Here is a 19,169-nt window from a genome sequence, read left to right as displayed (position 1 = left end):
GATTAAGAGGAATTGTGGAGTGGCCTGTAGCACTATGGAGCCATCCTAGAAAGGAGAAGATGCTCAGAGTTCTGAAGGAGGCCCTCAGTCTCCAAGTTAAAAATATTGCACCTGCAGGCAAAGTTGTGGAGGGGGGGGATGCTGTCTCACTGTGGAGATGAGTTGGATGTAGGGTTAAGAGGCTTCCTACACTAGAAGTGAGCTCCAGCCAGCAGCTTTGCTTTAAATGCTGCTAGCTACAGGAGGCAGGGGCATGCTCTGGTCTGTTTAGGATTAACTAAGGGTGCCTTGACACTGGCCTCTCTCCTCACCACACAAACCGAGTTTTATTCAGTCCAGACTTTATCTGTAAAGCAGGGGGAAAAGGGATATAGCCTTCCCTCTCCCCAACAAAGAGTTCTTCCACCACACTACATTTGCTTGCTATATTAAGCCATAGTCCTGCCTCTGCAACTTGAGTACTGTGACCAGCTGCCAAAGCTTAGAACGTTCACTTTAACCCTAGTGTGGGTTCTCTTATTAGTCAGTGTAAAAAGACAATGGTGGCATTTGAGACCTTGTAGATATTGAAGCGGAGAAAAGTCAATTGGAGCTGGTAGTAGATCTGGGTTGCCCTTCCCTATCTCCCCCAGCCCAAGACCTTGACTTGGGTCATCTGTCTTTAACAGTAGGCTAGTACTGTGGTTAACAGTCTATGCAAAGATGGCAGGAGAGGGGAGTGTCAAGGAGATTCCACAGCACTGAAGTGTAGTGCAACGCTTCTTCCTGCAGACAGAAGAGTGGCTGGGTGTAGCAGTTAGACACCACTTGCTCTGCAGAGCACCACCCTCATGCAGGTATTTCATATCAGCCAATCATGTTATGTTAATGCAAACATGATCTTACAGGAACTGCCTAGGGCTCCAAGAGGACTGGACACCAGGGGTACAATGAAGTGGACTCTGCTTCATCTGCTGTACAGCAAGTGGACAATTAGAGCTGGAGCTTCCCTGTAACCTGTTCCATCATTTGCTGAAGTCTCTAGAAGACAGCTCCTCAAGCCTTTTCTAGGAGTTTTATCATGCAGTTAGAAGGCCTGCTCATTTCCATTATTCAAGAGTTTAAAGCTACAGAGATCACTGATTTTTGTTCTCTATAGAGAACAAATAAAGGGTGGTAGACAAGGCCCTTCATTTAGGAAGGGCTCACTTTAATTTAGTTCCATGAGTTCCCATTACAGAGCATGGGAGACAGTTTAATAGGGAAGATAATCAGAAACAGGGAGGAAAACCACCAACAAGTTTTGTTCTTGTTAAGTTTATTGGCATCATGTTTGTCTCTTTACACAACCGCTTAGCCTACGTACTAGAATGTAGACCTCTGGAAAACGGGTAGAAGTGTTCCATTGAAGCAAGCTACAAATGCAAGAACAAAGACTAGGGAAAAGAGGAGGAAAGGGAGGGGACAACCAAGTTTTTCCCATACCAAAAATTCCAGATTAGTGGTTGGCACAAGGGGAGGAAAGATTTATATTCCAGGTCATTTGTAAAGGGACCACCACCTCAACCCAGGAAAGGGAAAGATGAGCTCCTTCCACAAAGGTGGGAGTTGCTGGAACACCTCAGACTTTAATGTTCTGCAAAGAATGCAAAAAAGTTAGTGGGCAGGGAAGGTGAACAAACAAGATGAACATTTGATAGCTGTATTTAATTTTTTGCATCCAATAATCCAGTATGCACATCATCCTCTGAAAATTTAGCTACAAGGAAGCCAGACAGATTTTCTAGGAGATGAAGCTTTTTTCTGCTCTCAAAGTCAATAAAAAGGTTTACATAATTCTTGCTTCTACTGTACAGAATACTGCCTCTATCTAGACTTTGTTGCTAGCACACTGCATTTCAGAGTCCTCCTCACTTTCTAGTGAATCTGTGTTTCAGTACTTAAACATGTAATTCAAGAATTTTACACTAATTTATACATTTTTAATTGGTTGCATATATTAACATGTACTATAAGATTTTTTCCTAAAGAAGCATTACATAATACATGGATACTGTAAAAAGATCTGATTAGTTAAAAGTAACAAGCATTAACAGAGATACATACAAAACTCAACCTAATTAGACTGAGTGCTGAGCTTGCGATGAACTATGGGTAATCAGCCTTTCCAGTTGCAGCCTTCACAGGGGAACACAAGACAGTTAAAAATGTATGTCAATTGTTACACAGATTACCTGTAAACAGTCTTTCCACTGGACACCTGAATTAGCTTATGTTCCAAACTTACATAAGAATTTCCATTTTAAACTAAGAGAAAGGCCTGTTACCATGAAGTGATGTGGAAGGATGTAGGGACATGGATGAGTTCTGTGTAGGGGAATGGGCTTACAGTTGCTCATGGTAGAGGGGGAGGATTTTGGCAGCTGGAGATGGGAGTTTATTTCATTTGTTTTTACACAGAAGAGGGGCTGTGTGTTTGAAGGCCTAAGTGTGATCTGTTTGTGAAGGACTGTGCTCAACCCCTCCATCTCCATCTCAGCAGCTGCAGGACTCTGCAGTGGCCTTTGCTCGGTCATTCTTGTCTAGTTTGATGGGTTCAGGGAATTCGTTGTAAAGCTCCACCTCTGTTTCCTAAGAAGAGAGAAGAGAGTCACTAGTTATAGATTTTACTCCTTGTTCTCAGCTAGGTCTGCACCACTGAAGGGAAGTGGGTAGTGTGGAGTGTTACAGATGGCTGTTGGGGAAGGAGGCTTTCTGCTGGGAAGAGGATTGCCCGAAGGAGTAGGGAAATGCCATCTTTGGTGTCTTCCAGACTTGGTGTCAAGTGCTGACTTGGCACACTCCTTTGGGAAGGGGCAGATACTGATGCAGAGAAGTCAAATTCAGCATGTCTCCTGCAAGTGTCATTAGCTTAAATGCAACATGAACAGCTTAGATTCTGGTTGCAGAGTTGACTGGAAAGCCACTAGAGGGTGCTAGATATTTCTTCATATCATACCTGTTTAAGTGCATTTCGTGCAATTGTCTGGAAAGCTTGTTCCACATTAATGGCCTCCTTGGCACTGGTTTCAAAGTAAGGGATGTTATTTTTGCTGTAGCACCAGGCCTGTGCTCGTTTTGTGGCAACCTGTATGAGGAACAGGGAACAATCACCACCTTCATCTATGGCGGGGTGGCCAACCTGTGGCTCCAGGGCCACATGCGGCTCTTCAGAAGTTAACATGCAGCTCCTTGTATAGGCACTGACTCTGGGGCTGGAGCTACAGGTGCCAATTTTCCAATGTGCCAAGGGGTGCTCATTGCTCAACCCTTGGCTCTGCCAAAGGCCCTGCCCCCACTCCACCCCTTCCCTGAGCCTGCCATGCCCTTGCTACCCCCCCCCCCCCCCTCCCCGAGCCTCCTGCACACCACGAAACAGATGCTCAGGAGGTGCAGGGAGGGAGGGGGGGGAAAAAAGAGCTGATGTGGGCACTGCTAACATATTACTGTATCTCTCTGGCAATGTCCATTGGTAAATTCTGGCTCCTTCTCAGGCTGGACACCCCTGATCTATGCAAAGGGCACTCAGTGCCAGTGTTAGTTGTCAAGTGGAGAATTTTTTTTTTTTTTAAATTAAGAAAACACCTACCACATGTATGGACAGAAAGCTAGCATCCAGTTTGATCAGCTAAAGTTGCTGCGTTAGGTGGCAGGTGAACATGGTACAGTTTGAATCTTAACTGCAGTAAGATTTTGCTACAGCTGTAGCAAGTGACAGATATTTTGTCTAGAATGCAGCTAGATTAACTCCACTGTCTAGCACTTTGGTATCAGTTCTCCAAGAACTATGGAGTCATCTGCATAGTCCAACAGCCCCCAACCCTTGGGACTCAAAGGGTCAGTATATGCTGGATGTTACAATGTACGTCCTAACTTTCACTGCATGGGCAACATGCAGGAGAACTGCTTTAGAAAACCCAGTCAGTTGCTTGATAATGGCTGGGATTTTAGTGCAGAGATTGAACTTTTGCTTGAGGGTATTCTGAAGGATGTTTGCCCATCCCCTCCTGCCCCCGATTCCTGAGAGGAAGCCTCCGCTTTATGTTATGAACCCTACTGTCACAATGGACACCCCTTTCCTCCACACAGCACGCAAGACAGACCGGCAACATTTTCTCCAAGCCAGAGGTGACCAGGAACTGCATGGAGCAAGTCTTTGAGATGGCTTGGTGCAGCTAAATAAGACTCAACTAGCATCTGTGCTGCACTTCTTGAACCACTGCCTCATGTTTCCTCTAATGTTATGCCCCTTCTCTAAGGCAATGTATGCATGCCTCTGTAGAGGACAGATGGGTAGCCCTCTTCACAAGGGCCCAGGTTAAACAGTGTTAGCTGTGACTCTAAGCTGCCCTGATGCTTTGGACAAGACTAAGCTGCCTCTTAGAATTATCCCGACAAGCTCTCTGATTTAGTAGCTTTCAAGAAAGGCCACTGACTTACTTGTCTGTTTTCTAGGTCAACCTTGTTTCCCAACACAACAAAAGGGAAGTTCTCAGGATCTCTTGGACTGGCCTGAATGAGAAACTCGTCCCTCCAGCTGTCTAGGGTTTTAAATGTATTTGGAGCTGTCACATCGAATACCAGCACGCAGCAGTCTGCTCCTCTGTAGAAGGCCACACCCAGAGACTGAAACCGTTCCTGTCCTGCTGTATCCCATATCTATAGAAAGAGCAGAGGGACAAGTTAGTACAGAAGTTACTTACTGGCCTAGACATGAGTCTTGGGAGCAGCTCTAGTGCCATTTAAATTGAGGGATCTAGCATTTGTTCATCCAATGCTCCTTGGAATTCTGCAGTCCTCAACACTGCCATGAGGCTGGTTGAGAGAAATTAGGGACTTTTCCCCCTACATCTCCTGCACATATAGCATGTGCAAGAAGTCACTATAAGCTGAGCAAAAAGGGCCTTTCCTGAAGGCCCTTGGCTCCTTGTAGGAGGCAAGACTACTGCAGTTTCAGAATTGTATCAAACTTCTGAATCCTGTCTCAAATTTAGAGCAGCGCATCAAGAAAGTTTTTAAAATAAGTGACATTTTGGGATTGGTTAGTCAAGAGATTATACATATCCTGGCTTTCAAAAGCAATCTGTATCACACTATTACAAGAGATACAGGAGTAGGCAGCCACAGTGAGTCTAGATCTGAGCAACATTGAATCCTGTTTGGAAGGCAAGTTCCCCCTGAGGCTTTTCAGACAGATGTGTTAGGTTTGACAATGCAGTAGTGCTTTCATATATATCTTTTACAAGTTTCACCATGTACCTCAACCCTACCAATAGCCAAGCAAGCTAAGACAACTCTACAAGCTAGTAGTTTCCCTACAGGCCAATGTGACATGGTCAGGAATTGTATGCACTAATATCCTACCATGCAATTCCTCCCCCCCTGCTCCCAGAGTGATTTCCAGTCAGACTCAATCCATTTCTTGTTTCCCCAAGACAGCTAGAAGTTCTGATCATTTAGAATTCCTGTCTGCAGCTGGTTTGAGTTTAATTGCAAGCTGGAAGTTCAACAGCAGTTTGTTAAAGTGAGTCCTGGGAAGTCTCTTCCCTGCCCCACTCCCTTTTGTGTAAGAAACAGAGCAAAATCTGCAGCAAAGTTGGGAAAAGTCAAGCATGATGGCAGTTCTGTGCTTTAGCCCATTTGAAGTTGGGTGGCCAGGTTGTCCACAGCAGAGCAGCCATATTAGAGGGCTACCCCCTGGAGTATTTCAACAGAACACTAGAGTTTCCAGTAGATATTTCCCTTTGATAGCTCTTTAGATCTGAAGAAAAGATTAGGATTTGAGAAGCTTACCCAAAGTCAATAAAATCATCAGAATAGGAAGTTGAGGGGTACAAGTCTTCATGCTTCAGAGTGTAAGCCAATCACTAGCTGACACTAGGGAAGGGCTTCCCTCAGCAAAAGGGTGGGGGGGGGGGGGGATTTACTGAATCTTACTACAGAGGATCCAGTTTAGTTACCAGTATTAGAGACTGGACTAGTGACCTAGCAATTCTGTTACCAGATATCAATATTCTGGATCAGTGGGTATGGGAAGAGTTAAGCCAGTTGTGTTCTATTCTAGAAGACAGTCCACCCATCACCCTGATTGGTTCAAAATCTACTGCACACTCCCTCTTAGCCCCCACCCCCTGCCAGGGGCCCAGGTCAATGATCCTCAAACTGTGGGGGTAGGCCTCCTTAGGGAGGTGCAGAGGAACATTTGGAAGACAGGAAGCAGGGCCTGGGCCAACCTTCACAGGGAGTGGGGAGGGAGTGCCAGGCTTCTAGTCATGCTTCACCTCCAGTCTCACTCCTCCCCCATCCCCAGCTCTGCCTTCAGCCCAAGCTCTGCTGCTGAGGAAGCCTTGGCTGTGCAGTAGTGGAGGAGGGGTACAGACAGATTCTGTTAATGGTGGTGGTGCAGGGGGAGAGGGAGAAGGAAGACAACTGACTGGAAAAGTTTGTGTGCCACTGGCCTAGGTTGTGTGTATGAAAAAAAGCAAACATGTCATGGCCAGTCACTCTGACCACAGTAGTGTTCTAGCCTAGAACATTATGGGTCTGCATACACTAAAAGGCTAGACATGCTATCCTACTCTTGGGGCATTCTTGTATTAGTGTGTTTAAGGAACCAAGTGGATAGCGTTCCAGCCCAGGACCTGGTGGTAATACTACCCAACAGCTCTATAAGTGTCCCATACACAAATAAAGCAGTGTTTGAACAGCCAAAGCAACTAAGCACTGGTGTTATTAGGCTGCATAGATAGTCCTGTTTACACTGCTCCTCCATGTAGGATGGGAAGCTATTTGGGCTTGAACTGCTGGTAAATAAGTCTCCTCAACTTACTTTCTAGGCCACTGAAGACAAGGCCTTACAATCAGGAGGTTAGACTTATGTGACTAATCTGCAGTCTGCTAGAGAAAGGAGCAATTCCTGCAAAGGGCCTTTCATGCCTGGCTCTACAAGTACTCTGTCTTTTCCTCCCTCTCATGAGGGAAAGATTTATTCAGTTGATAACTGGATAAGTTGAGGATACCTCCCATTTAAGAAAGCTAACGGTATCTTGAACTAAAGTTCTTGGATCTTAGCCCAGGATAGTGTCTTCATGCCACCCTTGTACTCTGCTTGGCCACTAGGCCTTCTGTTTTGGCTGGCTGTAGCCAGCCTTCAGAACTCCCCACCATGTGATGGCCTCAGCTTGAGGCCTTCCCCGGTCTTTACTTTCTCAAGGGGCAAGATGTAGAGAAAGGCTTCTCCCTCCTTTCCTTAAATGCAACTGAGGAGCTGCATTTAATATCTGAGGTGGTTAGAAACTGATGGCCAAAGGGAGAAGAGTAGCTAAGAAATGCAAAGATCCAAGGAGCCAGCATAGATATTTGTAGGATCATTATGGTTACGGGTCACCTGCAGTTAATTCAATCCTGAGCCAACATGCAGGGAATTACTATGAAGTTGAGCACAGAAATGCTGGACTTCAGCTGCTTATATTTGGCATGAACGTGTACTTCTGCCCACTCCTGAGCACTTTACATCTGAGCTGTGAAAGCCTCTTAAAATAGGCAAGTAAACAAGAGATGAGGTGCTAGCAGCTCAGTCGCTATCCTTACCTGCATTGTGACTAATCTATCATCCACCATCACCTCCTTTGTCAGGAAGTCCGCTCCTATTGTAGCTTTGTATTGGTTACTGAATTTCTTGTTCACATACTGGTTCATGAGTGAGGTTTTCCCCACCCTGCAGGAAGAGACAAAATGAGGCAAGACTAATCAAGAAGTAATTTCTGCAGACAGCATTTTGATACCCATAACCGATTCAGTCCACGCGTTTTTGCTTTATTTAATATCGAGAGTGAAGGTCCTGGTGCCTTAATCCTAAGTGTGTTGACCAAATGCCTGATCACAGAGAGTGGGACATTTAGAAGACACTTGCATTATTGTGGATGGGAGAAGTGACTATGAAGCTCCTTGAGCTAGAGAGATGTTCAGGCTGCGTAAGCTCAACCAGCCCATTTGGTTCTGATGAGGAAAGGGAATAATTGCAAGCACTTTTGGAAGTGTTGCTTTAGGACAGACACTGCTAAAAACTTTTGCTGCATCATCCCCTCCCTCCACAGGGAAGGCTTTCCCAGGGACAGAGAAACACTGGGGAGTGGGTAGCTCATGCCTGGAGCAGCAGCAGGGCTTGGCTGGTGCCCATCCCCAAAGAACCACTTGGGGCAGACCAGGGCTCTTTGGCCCCATGCAGGAGGAGGGAGGACAGTTGCTTCTGCAAGCTCTGGAGGGAAATATTCAGAGCTGTTGCCACAGGTGTCCAAGTGAGGGCAGCAGCAGGGAGTGTATGTATGAAATCTAGCAGACTGCAACTGGAGCAGGGCAGCTTTCTCCCATCCGTGCCCACTGGAGACTCCTGTGGACTCTGCTGCCCTGGTCCAGACAGCCCATGCTGCAACCACCCCCGATAGGCTTGTTGAACCTCTCCCCTGCCCTGGGAAGGTGTGCCAGTTTGAAGATTCTAGTCTTCAGAAAGGAGTGCACTGGATGTTGAGACAGTACCCAGCACAAAGGTACCCCCCAGACGTGATTTTAGGCCTTCAGACAAGGGGCAGGGATTGGCTTCCAATAGAAATTAGCTATACTGCTCTCACACCTCAAGTCCCTTCAGGTTATGAAGTGAAAACAGCTAATGGAATCTAACATGATGAACAAAGCAGTTTGAATGGGATTGCTACAGTAGCCAAATAATGCCATCATGTCCAGTGGAGACATAAGACCTTAACATACTTTGCTTAGTGAAGTAGCCTAGGGAGTGGAGACTCTCCCAGACATACCAGCTTAGAGGTTACCACCACTCCCTCAAGGCTACCAAGTGTTCTCTGTTCAGCAACTTGCTGGATGTGGTGGTATGACAGATTTGTTTATCTGATGAGACTCAGGGTCAAATTACTGTTTGTGCAGTAAATCCAAGAACAAAGAAGCATCTGTTTCACTGATTAACAGGAAGCTGAAGTTAACATCTTTGCTCAAGGTACCATTTGTGTATTGTTCAGTACTCCCAGATCACAACAAGTGAGTGGCTAGCACAGTATATTTAGTATTAATTGTTTTAGGACCCAATTCCTCATTGGACAATGAGATGGTAAAAGCTTTAGGAGACTCCCAGGAATAAGACTTCAGATTTCTAAATGCAGATTTAGAATATTTGTACCAAGTTGAGTTACCATAGAAGCTTTGGCAATACTGTAGATTCCGTATTTAGAAATACTGGCAATTGGGGACAAACACTGGGAACAAGGGGCTGTCAAGTGTCCTTAAAGCCATAAAGGCAGCATAGTAGTCAGCTGCTTTCCACACCTCAAATATCTATCTCACTCCAATACTTCACTGGTCCAACCTAGGGAAGGACAAGCATTTGCAAGCCACATTATGGGACACTTCAGCTGGACATAAGTTGTTTACATTAAGTTAATAAAGGCTCCTCCACTTACCCAGAGTCTCCAAGGATGATGACTTTCAGTAACACTTTCTTCCTAGAAGTCATCTTTCAAACTAAAAGGAAAGAAGAGTTCCCATCATTTTGATGAGGAAATGACTGCACATTGTTATCAAATTAAGTCAAGTAGTTAACCTGGAATTGAAACAGCTCATAGAAATCCTGCAACTCTGCAAGCTTAACATCCTATATCCCTGAAAGTTTTAAATGCAACCAGAGACTTCTGGAGCTTTAGAGTACAATTAGTACTTGGCCACCAAGTTACTAATTAGTGGTTGCTCATTGGTTTAGGCCTCTTTAATTGCCATAAACTTTGTATAAATGGTGAGGCATAGACCATCTGCCCACCTCTGCTACTGTAGACTGAGCTACAGCCCCCACTACATTTTATAAGACTGTCCAGTCTGACTTCTTTTGGACATGTTGGCCTAAACTGACTCACCTGGTAGCACTGAGCTTAGCTAGTGTAGCCTAATGGCACCAGTTAGCGGGGGGCTTCTTGTCCCTGTCAAGTCTCCTTGAGAGACCACAGACAGTACAGATTAGAGTTCTATTTCTAGGTAAGTCATGCAAAGAGGGAAGTATTAGGTGTTCTAGAGTAAGGTTAGAGGACACATGCAATAGCAAGAGAACTGAGATGGGGAACTTTACTAGTACTATTTCTATCAGGATGTTCAACTGGAGTCTAGATCACAAGGATGTGTGGGGCACTGAGCAATGGAACTCAATATGAGCAGCCTATGCTAAGGCTAGGAAAAGTGGTTACAGACTGCTCTGCAAAAAACCAAAAACACACACCCATCCCCTCACCCACAATGAGAATCCAATACAATTAAAAACCAAATCCTAGCATGCAAGAATGTTTCAATTTCATTTAAAATATGTTTTAAAAAGTTTTAGCAAAAATGGTTGCTAAGGGTCAATTTCCTGAAAGGGACTCCCCCCCCCCCACTGTAAGCTTCTTAGAAGAGTCAGCTGTGGCATCATGTTCTTAATACACTCTAGTGTACTTGGAGTAACTGACTGTTGAGCTGAACAGTTCATAGAATTTCTGCTTCTGAGGTCCTCTTCACTAGGCTAGAAGAAGTTTGAGGACCCAAGTTTAGATACTGCTCTAGCTCCACTGCTTTCATTGGTTGGCCAGCACTGGTTCATTTGGTTGGCCAGTATCGATGGGATTGTACTATATATTTAGCTTAGGGCCCTTAATGGCATTTTTAATGTTGCTCTCAGCACAGCACAGATGGGGGCATGCTCACTGTTGCCATTTTGAGCTTGTCTGTATACCACAGTTCCTTGTGCTCCCCGTCTGTCTACATCCACCTGTTATCTTGTCTAGATTATAGACTTAGTAGGGCCTAGCACAAAAGGAGCCATAGGCACTAGCACAATATAAAGAAGTCTGGGTTAAACCAATGTAAAACCCTTTAGGAACACAAACCAGTTTAAGTAGATTCAGTACTGCTTTGTGTTTATAGCAAGTCTAACTGCTGCAGAACAATCACATGTTTATTGGTCCCACAAAGCCAGAGGGCACCCCATAATTCACCAGTTCGGCATTCTGCCAAGGCCTATACATTTCTCAATAGGTTTTCTAGAGAGAGAGAGAGAAAAAAAAAAAAAGAGTACTTTAAGCTAAATTTTAAAGTTACTCATCTTCATGTTTCATCCAGTTTTAGAGCTCTTTTCCCCCTCATCCAATTATGCCCTTTCCAGGGCAAGGATGCTCTGTTGGGGTTAACTGCTTGCATTGAATCAATCATTCTAGTAAGTGTCACAGCAGATTCTGATCCAGTCTTAATCACATGGTTCTCAATGTAGGGAACAGGTCATGGTATAATTCATTAGAGACAGATGTGGGATGGACCTGAGATTTGGACTCCTCACAAGTGACAGGAGTGTATCAGGAGTGATTTTTAGAGTTTATTTGGAAGAAGAGTTTGAAGAGCATTCATTGATGTCATTTGCCATTGACCAGCACAGTCAACTGCTTAATACTCTTAGCAAGAGAAGGGTACACAGACGTTTACTCTCGTTGACACCACTCAGCAGCACTATGCAAACAGACTTGTGTGCCTTACAATCAAGGCCCTGTGTAAGTAACAATTTCATGGACTGCAAGAAAATGTTAGCCCAATACTGTCACTTCCTCTGCGCCCAGCAAGGAGACAAGCAGGCATCCCTGCTTCCACCTCCCCATGAGGCCCCAGCTACTTGTGGGGTGGGGGGGAGGGGGCCAGTCATGGAGTTGGTTGGTCCAGCCCTGGGGGAGAAAGGGGCTGCAGACCAGGGGGTACCTCACTATACAGCACTGTCCAGCAGGCCTGACAGTGTGACTACCCCTGGTCACACCCAGGAAGACACTGCTACAACAGCTGGCAAGGAGTTAGACCAGGAGCCACCCCCCCTGACCTTGATCCCCCATGACACCTACTTATGTTACAAATGGCAGTGGTGCTTGCTATTGTGCTGACTAGTAACAATGGAGCTCAGGCTCAGCTCCTGTGGTGTCTTTGGGTCTCATGGGTGCTGCTGTGTGGCACCATTCCCAACCCACCCCCAACCCCTGCTGGCTTGACAGCAGCCGCTGGGCTGGAGCTGAACATTGAGTGAGCTAGGACTTGATCCCTTCCCCAAACCAGGTCAGACAAGTCAGCCTGGAGATGAAACATCATTGCTCCACCCCAAGGATAGGGCTGGCTGCTGTGCCCCCCCAAGCAGCCACAGCAGGGAGGTGGAAGCTGGGATGCTGGCTTCCACCTCCCTTCATCGGAAAACTGCAGCAGTTGGCAGCCATGTGAAATCTGAACTTTCACTCATGATACTGATATTTTTAAATTTGATTTTTCAAGCCTTATAGTCCACCCAACTTTCTTCACCTCAGAAGGGTGACAGTACCCTGAAGTACCAGCTTGCAGAGAACCAACTGTATGGCACAGTTTAGGCTACAGCCAACTTTGGTTTCTAAAGCCACTTTACTCTCTGTAAAGATTCATGTACAAAGTAGTCTTACCGGTGTGCTCTCAGTTACTGTTGAGTCTCACTTCTCTAGGAAAAGTAAAGAGTTTTCAAAAAATTGAAAGTAAATTCTACAAGTAAACAAGTTTATACAGTTAGTTTCACTCCTACTGGAAAGTTCAGCATCATTGCCACACACTTTCTCCTGGCATTTAGAGGCAGCTTTTGCCACTTCAGATGTACTGGTGTGTAGAGTAAGAGTGGTGTTTGTAGAGCTCCCAGTAACTTAGAAAGTTATGTATACATTCTAGCTGTAGAGTGACTTGACTTACTGCTCCATTAGGAGCCCTCCAGTTCTGCTACTGAAGATGTTATGAATTGCTTTGGACAACATGGGAGCTGCTAGGCTGACACCTCACCCTCAGAAATTAAGTACTAGTCAGGATTGGCATTTCAACAATCAGGAGGCTGTACTGCTCAAAGTGGCAATGTGAAGTTCTGATGCAAAGTGTTTTAATATCAACTGCCAAACTGAAATTATGGCATTTTAAGGGACTGACCATCTAGAATGCTAGACTAAACAGGGTACCAAGTTTAGTTGCATATTCTAGAATGTTTCCATTCAAACTTCATCTACACCAGTCTGACGTAACTGCTGAGTATTATGGCTCTGGTGCCCAGGAAGGTAGCAAGCTATATGGAACAGTGAGTGTTGAGATCTGTAGCACTGAGTTTTGCAGCTGACAGATCCCTCTTGCTTGGAGGGAGAGAAAAAGAGATGAAGCACATCTTAATAAGTAAATGACAGTTCTGAGTACCCTGTGCATGGATACAGTCCTGCTATATTCTGATCAGGACATTAAACCAGTGTCCATTCTTTGAAGACTGCACTCATCATTGCTACTTGTGCCTGAGCAGCTGGGTCCTTTATTCATAAACATGAACAGCTTTAGAAAGCTATAGCTAAGCCATACGGAACCCATCTGAACTCAGATGTAGTCAGTGACTGGTGCACTGAATTTCAGCCTTTGACCAGGTTTGGTGTTTGATCAGTGCATTACTGTCATCACTACAAGCAGGCCAGGAGAGCACGAAGAGGGTACAGAAGTGTGGCTTTATTGCCTTGACCATCAAAATTCCTGTGCTCCATTTAATGCTCATGGCAGTAACAGGTGGCTCTACCTTATTTGGGTTAGACCAGATTTGCTTTGCAGTTTCTACAGAATGATTGGTGGAGCTGCCATGGTGTACCAAAGAAGATTTTAAACACTGGTATAGATGATCTTGACAGCCCCTCTCAACTGTGCTATCTTCCTCAGTCTGTTTCTCCCCTTGCTTGGGCCACAGCCTAATGGGAATACAATTCACTTGGAACAGGCACCTGTCTATGCCCAAGACTGAAGAGGCATAGCTTCTAGAAACTTTACCCTTCTGCACCTTAGTAGGAGGTTCTCTTGTCTTTGGGGATACCTGTGAGACTGTTAATACAATAATCCTTGTTTTAGTTCCACTTTAAGTTTAAGTTCAGATGTTTAAGAAGACTTCTGGCCTAGCACAGAGAAAGTGTGACTAGCTTAGATCTCTTGAAAGCAAGGCCCTCAGGTTAGACAGCCTGCTGTCTAGGGAACAACTTTTTCTGCTTCCCTGATCTCTTATCAGCAACCTGTGTTTCCAGACCGGTGTCCATTGATCCAGAACTACTATCCCTACTTTCCAAGGGAATTACAAAAGCCTTTTCAGTAGGCTAAACTGAGCTCATGCTGCCTTTCACAAGCCATCTGGCTGATTGAATCTAGTTTGTGAAGCCTCTTAAGCCAGAGGTGGCCAACCTGTGACTCCATAGCTGCATATTGACTTCTGAAGAAGTATATGTAATTCCTTGTCTAGGCACCGACTCTGAGGCTGGAGCTACAGGCACCAACTTTCCAATGTGCTGGGGGGTGCTCACTGCTCAACCCCTGGCTTGGCTACAGGCCCTACCCCCCCTTCCCATGAGCCTGGTGTTCCCTCCCTCCTCCCCCAAGAGCCTCCTGCACACCATGCAACAGCTGATCGGGAAGTGTGGGGAGGGAGCAGGGAGGTGCTGATCAGCAGGGCTGCTGATGTATTATTGTGGCTCTTTGGCAATGTACATTGGTAAATCCTGGCTCCTTCTCAGGCTGGCCACCCTGCCTTAAGCAGTTTATGTGCGGGTCAGTAGAGACCTTTGGTCTATGAGGGATGCTCCCTTGTATCCTGTGGTGTTGGGTAAGTATGGGCTAGTTTGTTTTATTACAAGGGAATGTTGTAGAATTAATGCACAGGACCAAGTTCTATTTACTGGCTCTGCTACAGACTTCTTGTACAATACTGGGCAATTAACCTCAATTCTCTTCTCCAGTTGTGGTTTTACAAATTTACTGAGTTTGTCCCATGGCAAGACGTCCTCATATGGAAGGAGTTGCATGCTTAAGCAGGTTCTCATACCAGTGCTGTAGTGTCTATTATGGAAAGCCTTCTATGGGACATTCATTCTTCCAATAGGTTTGAGGGATTTTACAAAGGCTATTCCAAGCTAAATTTGATATTGTGCCTTTAGTATTAACATAGGATTTAGGATATTTGTGTTATCTTTTAAATCGTGGCAGATGATTGTGAAGGTGCAGCTTCTTAAACTACCTTCACTTTAGTGAAACATGCATTCAAATAGACTTTCACCATCAATCATTAATCTACTGAGGCTCTCCATAGCTTTGACAAGCAAAGCTTTTTTGTCAAAGCACTTCAAGCAGCAAAGTGCCCCTCCACCCAAGGACAACCAAAACCCAAAAGACAGTGCAGTCTCTCCCACTGGATAGGTCTACACTACACAGCTTTTAGTGACATGGCTGTGCTGCTACAAGTCAGGCAGTGTAGCTGCTGTTTGCCAGCTCTCCTGCCAGAGCTGACAAACCACCCCCCCCCCCCAAAAAAAAACAACAACAAACAGCTTCCACCCCCAACAAGCAGGGTGTGTTGTCAGTAGGAGCGTGCTCCTGATAATGCGCTGTTCACATTGGCACTTATCAAAATGTTGTCTTTTGGGGTGGGGGAAGAAGAGAAGAGGTTTACCACCTCTTAAAGAGGAGAGGTGTTGTTCAATTGCCAGTGTAGAAATAGCCTCAAAGACAGGTAGGTTTTTTGTATTCAAAAAATGCAGGAAGGTTGTTGAGGGTATTGTCAAGAGCATGTCCATTTGGAGAGTAGTTTTGCAGACTTGCTCTAGTTTAGGCCTTGTCTAGGCTTAGTTCTGCTGGTCTAGCATGTGTGGTGTGGGGAGGGGGAAGAGAAGGAGAGAGTGCACTTACTAGTGAAGAGCCACCCCCCAGATATAACTATGTTGGGAAGAGCCCTGATGGAGACTCAGTTATACTAGCATAAGCACTCTTGCTGGTATAAGCTTTTGTTGTTTGGGGAACTGGTATAATCTACACCACTAAAAGCCAGCATAAGCTGCATTTGCGCAAGGAGAGCGTGCCAGTTCAGCTATAGTGGCAAATCCTTAGGATTCTCTTCCTCTCCAGAATATCGCAGCCTGTGCTCCATGTTGGTCAGCCAGTTACCTAAATCAGATGAACTGGTGTTCGTTTAGTCAAAGCAAAGGTAAGCATAGTATGAACTAGTCCCTTTACTGAAGGGAACCTGTTACACCTAATCTGAACTGGTTTAAGTTTACCACTATGTAAGATTGGTAAAACAAGTCAGTGGTAGTAGGTTCCAGGAACCTGCTACTTTTAGAGAACTAGAGCATACAAGAGCAGTCTGCTGTATGTTTATAGTAGAAATAAATGGAAGAACTATCAATTGCTATTCTAAAGCAGCTTCCTGAAAACTTTGTCTGCAAGTCTTGTTCCATAAGACGACTGCTGGCCTGGATAAGCAAGTTAGTTTCAGAATAGCTATGCAGGCCAAGGAAGAGTTTCTTACATTGGGCAATTGGACTATTTATCCAGTCTAGATAACATTTCTAGTCTGATAGTTGTGAAAAGTTAAATACCAATTGTTTTATACCAATTGTTTTATACCAATTGTTTTATACCAAATGTGTAGACCCTCCTAGTGAGGAATTAGAGCTAAATGACTCAGAAGAAAGTCTATCTTGTGAATATGCTCGCCTACATTTCTTGCACTACTGGCTCCAGCCAGCCATTCTTGGAGACCATCTGAAAACTCCTGTCAGTCACTAAACCAGTCAGCAGCATTCCTTTCTGGTGGCTTAATCATTGCTAGGGAAACTAGGTAGTCTCTAAACAAGAGTCCTTTGCCTTATTCATGACTTAGGAAGTTCTCCCTCCTCCCAAGAGCACAGGTTGATCCAGCAGCCTTGGAGGCTAAATCTAAAAACCATACTGAAAATGTGTATAATCCAGATATCTACATTCTCAGTCTCCCAGTGCTCCCCCCTCAAAAAACAAAACCCCATAGCTCAAACCTACTAGCCAGGCAAGGAGCAGAGCTGTGTCTTTACCAGTTCTGATTTCAGAAAAGCCAGATGAGCTTTATAGCTAAAACTGTTGGATAGTTCCCAAGAGTCAGAAGCTACCTAGGAAGTTGTGTTCTTCCAACTCCAATCAGTATATACCATTCTGTAGTAATGGTCATTAGAGGAAATATAAGTGCTTATTTAAAGTGCAACTTATTAGAAATTCTTCTGCAATTGTCAAGAGGCAGCATGAGACGATACCATTGTGACTATGCCCTTTTGTTTCCAGTCCTCAGAGACAGGAATAGCTGTTTAAAGATGCATCTCTACATCAAATTAAAAGATGCCCTAGAGATGCTCACATAAGAGTGTTAAGTGAAAGTTATTGAGAGGTTAAGTTACTTGATAATCAACTGGATGGATGTACAAGCTGAGACAGGGCAGTGCCCCAAAACATCCATATCAGTTACCTTTACAGTAGTCTGCTGTCTAACAGGTGTAGTGCACACTGATGTTTGATGAGTTTGCCTTGTACTACTGTGAGGAGGTTGTTTCCCCCAGAACAGTGGTTCTCACCAAGAGGTATGTATACACTCGGGGGTAAGCAGAAGTCTTCCAGATGGTACATCAACTCATCTAGGTATTTGTCTAGTTTTAGAACAGGCTACTTAAAAAGCACTAGTGAAGTCAGTACAAACTAAAATTTCATACAGACAATTACTTTGTTGATTCTGCTGCACACAATATTTATTTTCAAGTTGATTCTATGATAAAAATGAGAGCAATTTTTCAGTAATAGTGTGCTGTAACACCTTCATATTTTTATAAGCAACTAGTTTAAGTGAGGTGAAACTCGGGGTATGTAAGACAGACTTCTGAAAGGAGTCCAGTAATCTGGAATGGTTGAGAGCCTCAGCCCTAGAATATGAGGGGGCTTGAAAAGATCATCTTCAGGGCAAGGAATAAGCACTCTCCTGGGAAAGCTATCAGCTCCAGCCAAGTCTAAGCTTTCATTTGGGACCTGTGTAAGTAATGCACTGCTGTTGTCTTAAGGTTTGAAAAGAGTCCCAGTGATTTTGTTGCTCGTAGTGTTGCCAAGCTGCAAAGTTACCAGTTTGTCAGTTTTCCACTCCAAGCAGTAGAAGTGTGGAGAAACTGAAAATACTGCCAACAGCCCAAAAATGGAGGGCAGAGTAGCAGGGACATTCATGACAATAGCTAGGAAGCTCTGAGGTTGAAAGTGGAACAGTGCTTGTCCCTTCTGCAGAGTGTGGAAAAGGTAGCCTTGGGCATTACTAGTAGAGATGCTCATACAAGGGTTAGAACCAGAGCAGTTTGAACCCTTACCTTCCCCCCCGCCAGCCAACAGAAAGAGGGAAGGCAGCTGCCTCCCAACTATATCTTCAATGGTGGCAAAGAGCATTTAAGCCATCTGACTATGAATCTTCTGGTAAATTTTAAGTTCTAGGTGAGTGGCTAGGATGCACAAAATAGCAGGTGAGCAAGTGTTAAACAGCAAAGGAAAAAAGGACCATCACAATGTGTGGGGCAGATGGAACAGTACAAGTGTTCTCTTTGATGCCTCCATGTGAATAAAATGGACAGAGTTAAGAGGAAACTAGTGTAATAGAGACTACCTATTTAATTAGTGCTCTGTTAGGTAGGAAGCACAGTGATACAGGTATTCATCCTGGCTGATGCGGCCAGTGTTACGAATTACACCTGGTAGGACATGCACACATGTGCTGCGAATTATACCTGATAGGACACGCACAGTTCGAATCTAGGCTGAGGCACAGAAACAAAGTCCACAACTGCAGAGTTCCCAAAAGGCACTAAGTTTATTACGCTCGAGCGTGGTGCCCCCCTGCTAGCCAGGAGGGGACCCTGAATACAGATTATACAAAGGTTATATACTTTTTAGCAAAGCATGTTGCCCTCGTGCATCGGAAACCTTAGCCAATAAACAAACCCTTGTCTTATCTACCACCTATCCCTGCTTGGTGCATTCCTCGTGCTATACCAGTATGTTAATTATACAGCATGGTCCTAAAGCCATGCATCAGTAACTTTTATTATCAGGATGGGAGGCCTCACATCAAGGCCAAGAGACAGGGAGTCAGAGGCTGACAAAAACCAGATACTGCAAATCAAGGCAGGCTGGAGACAAGGAGGAGGATTTTCACACGGATTCGGTATCTAAGGATTACTCCTCCTGGTGTATGATGTGCTGGCATTTAGACAATGGTGGGCCCCAAACCAAAATGGAGTCACATGTGC

The 19,169-nt window shown here is 44.8% G+C and overlaps 1 protein-coding gene across 3 annotated transcripts in view; it reads right to left on the bottom strand.

The window, feature by feature from the left end:
* Positions 1-1,280: 1,280 nt before the first annotated feature.
* The window catches only part of RAB7A (RAB7A, member RAS oncogene family), a 32,646-nt gene continuing 14,757 nt past the window's right edge, over positions 1,281-19,169 (bottom strand). For 2 of the 3 annotated variants that reach the window (XM_007059986.4, XM_027822429.3), the window contains 5 exons: positions 9,486-9,546; positions 7,609-7,735; positions 4,459-4,677; positions 2,978-3,106; positions 1,281-2,610 (listed from right to left, as the gene is read on the bottom strand). In XM_007059986.4, the coding sequence (XP_007060048.1) occupies positions 2,515-2,610; positions 2,978-3,106; positions 4,459-4,677; positions 7,609-7,735; positions 9,486-9,538 (624 nt within the window). In that variant the 5' untranslated portion in view covers positions 9,539-9,546 and the 3' untranslated portion in view covers positions 1,281-2,514. Of the gene's footprint in view, positions 2,611-2,977; positions 3,107-4,458; positions 4,678-7,608; positions 7,736-9,485; positions 9,547-12,503; positions 12,539-19,169 lie in introns of all 3 variants that reach the window. The other variant, XM_043551146.1, reaches the window with a different exon arrangement.

Source organism: Chelonia mydas, chromosome 7, assembly GCF_015237465.2.
Source record: "Chelonia mydas isolate rCheMyd1 chromosome 7, rCheMyd1.pri.v2, whole genome shotgun sequence".
Classification (NCBI taxonomy): Eukaryota; Metazoa; Chordata; order Testudines; family Cheloniidae; genus Chelonia; species Chelonia mydas.
This window is presented reverse-complemented; position numbering and strand designations above follow the sequence as displayed.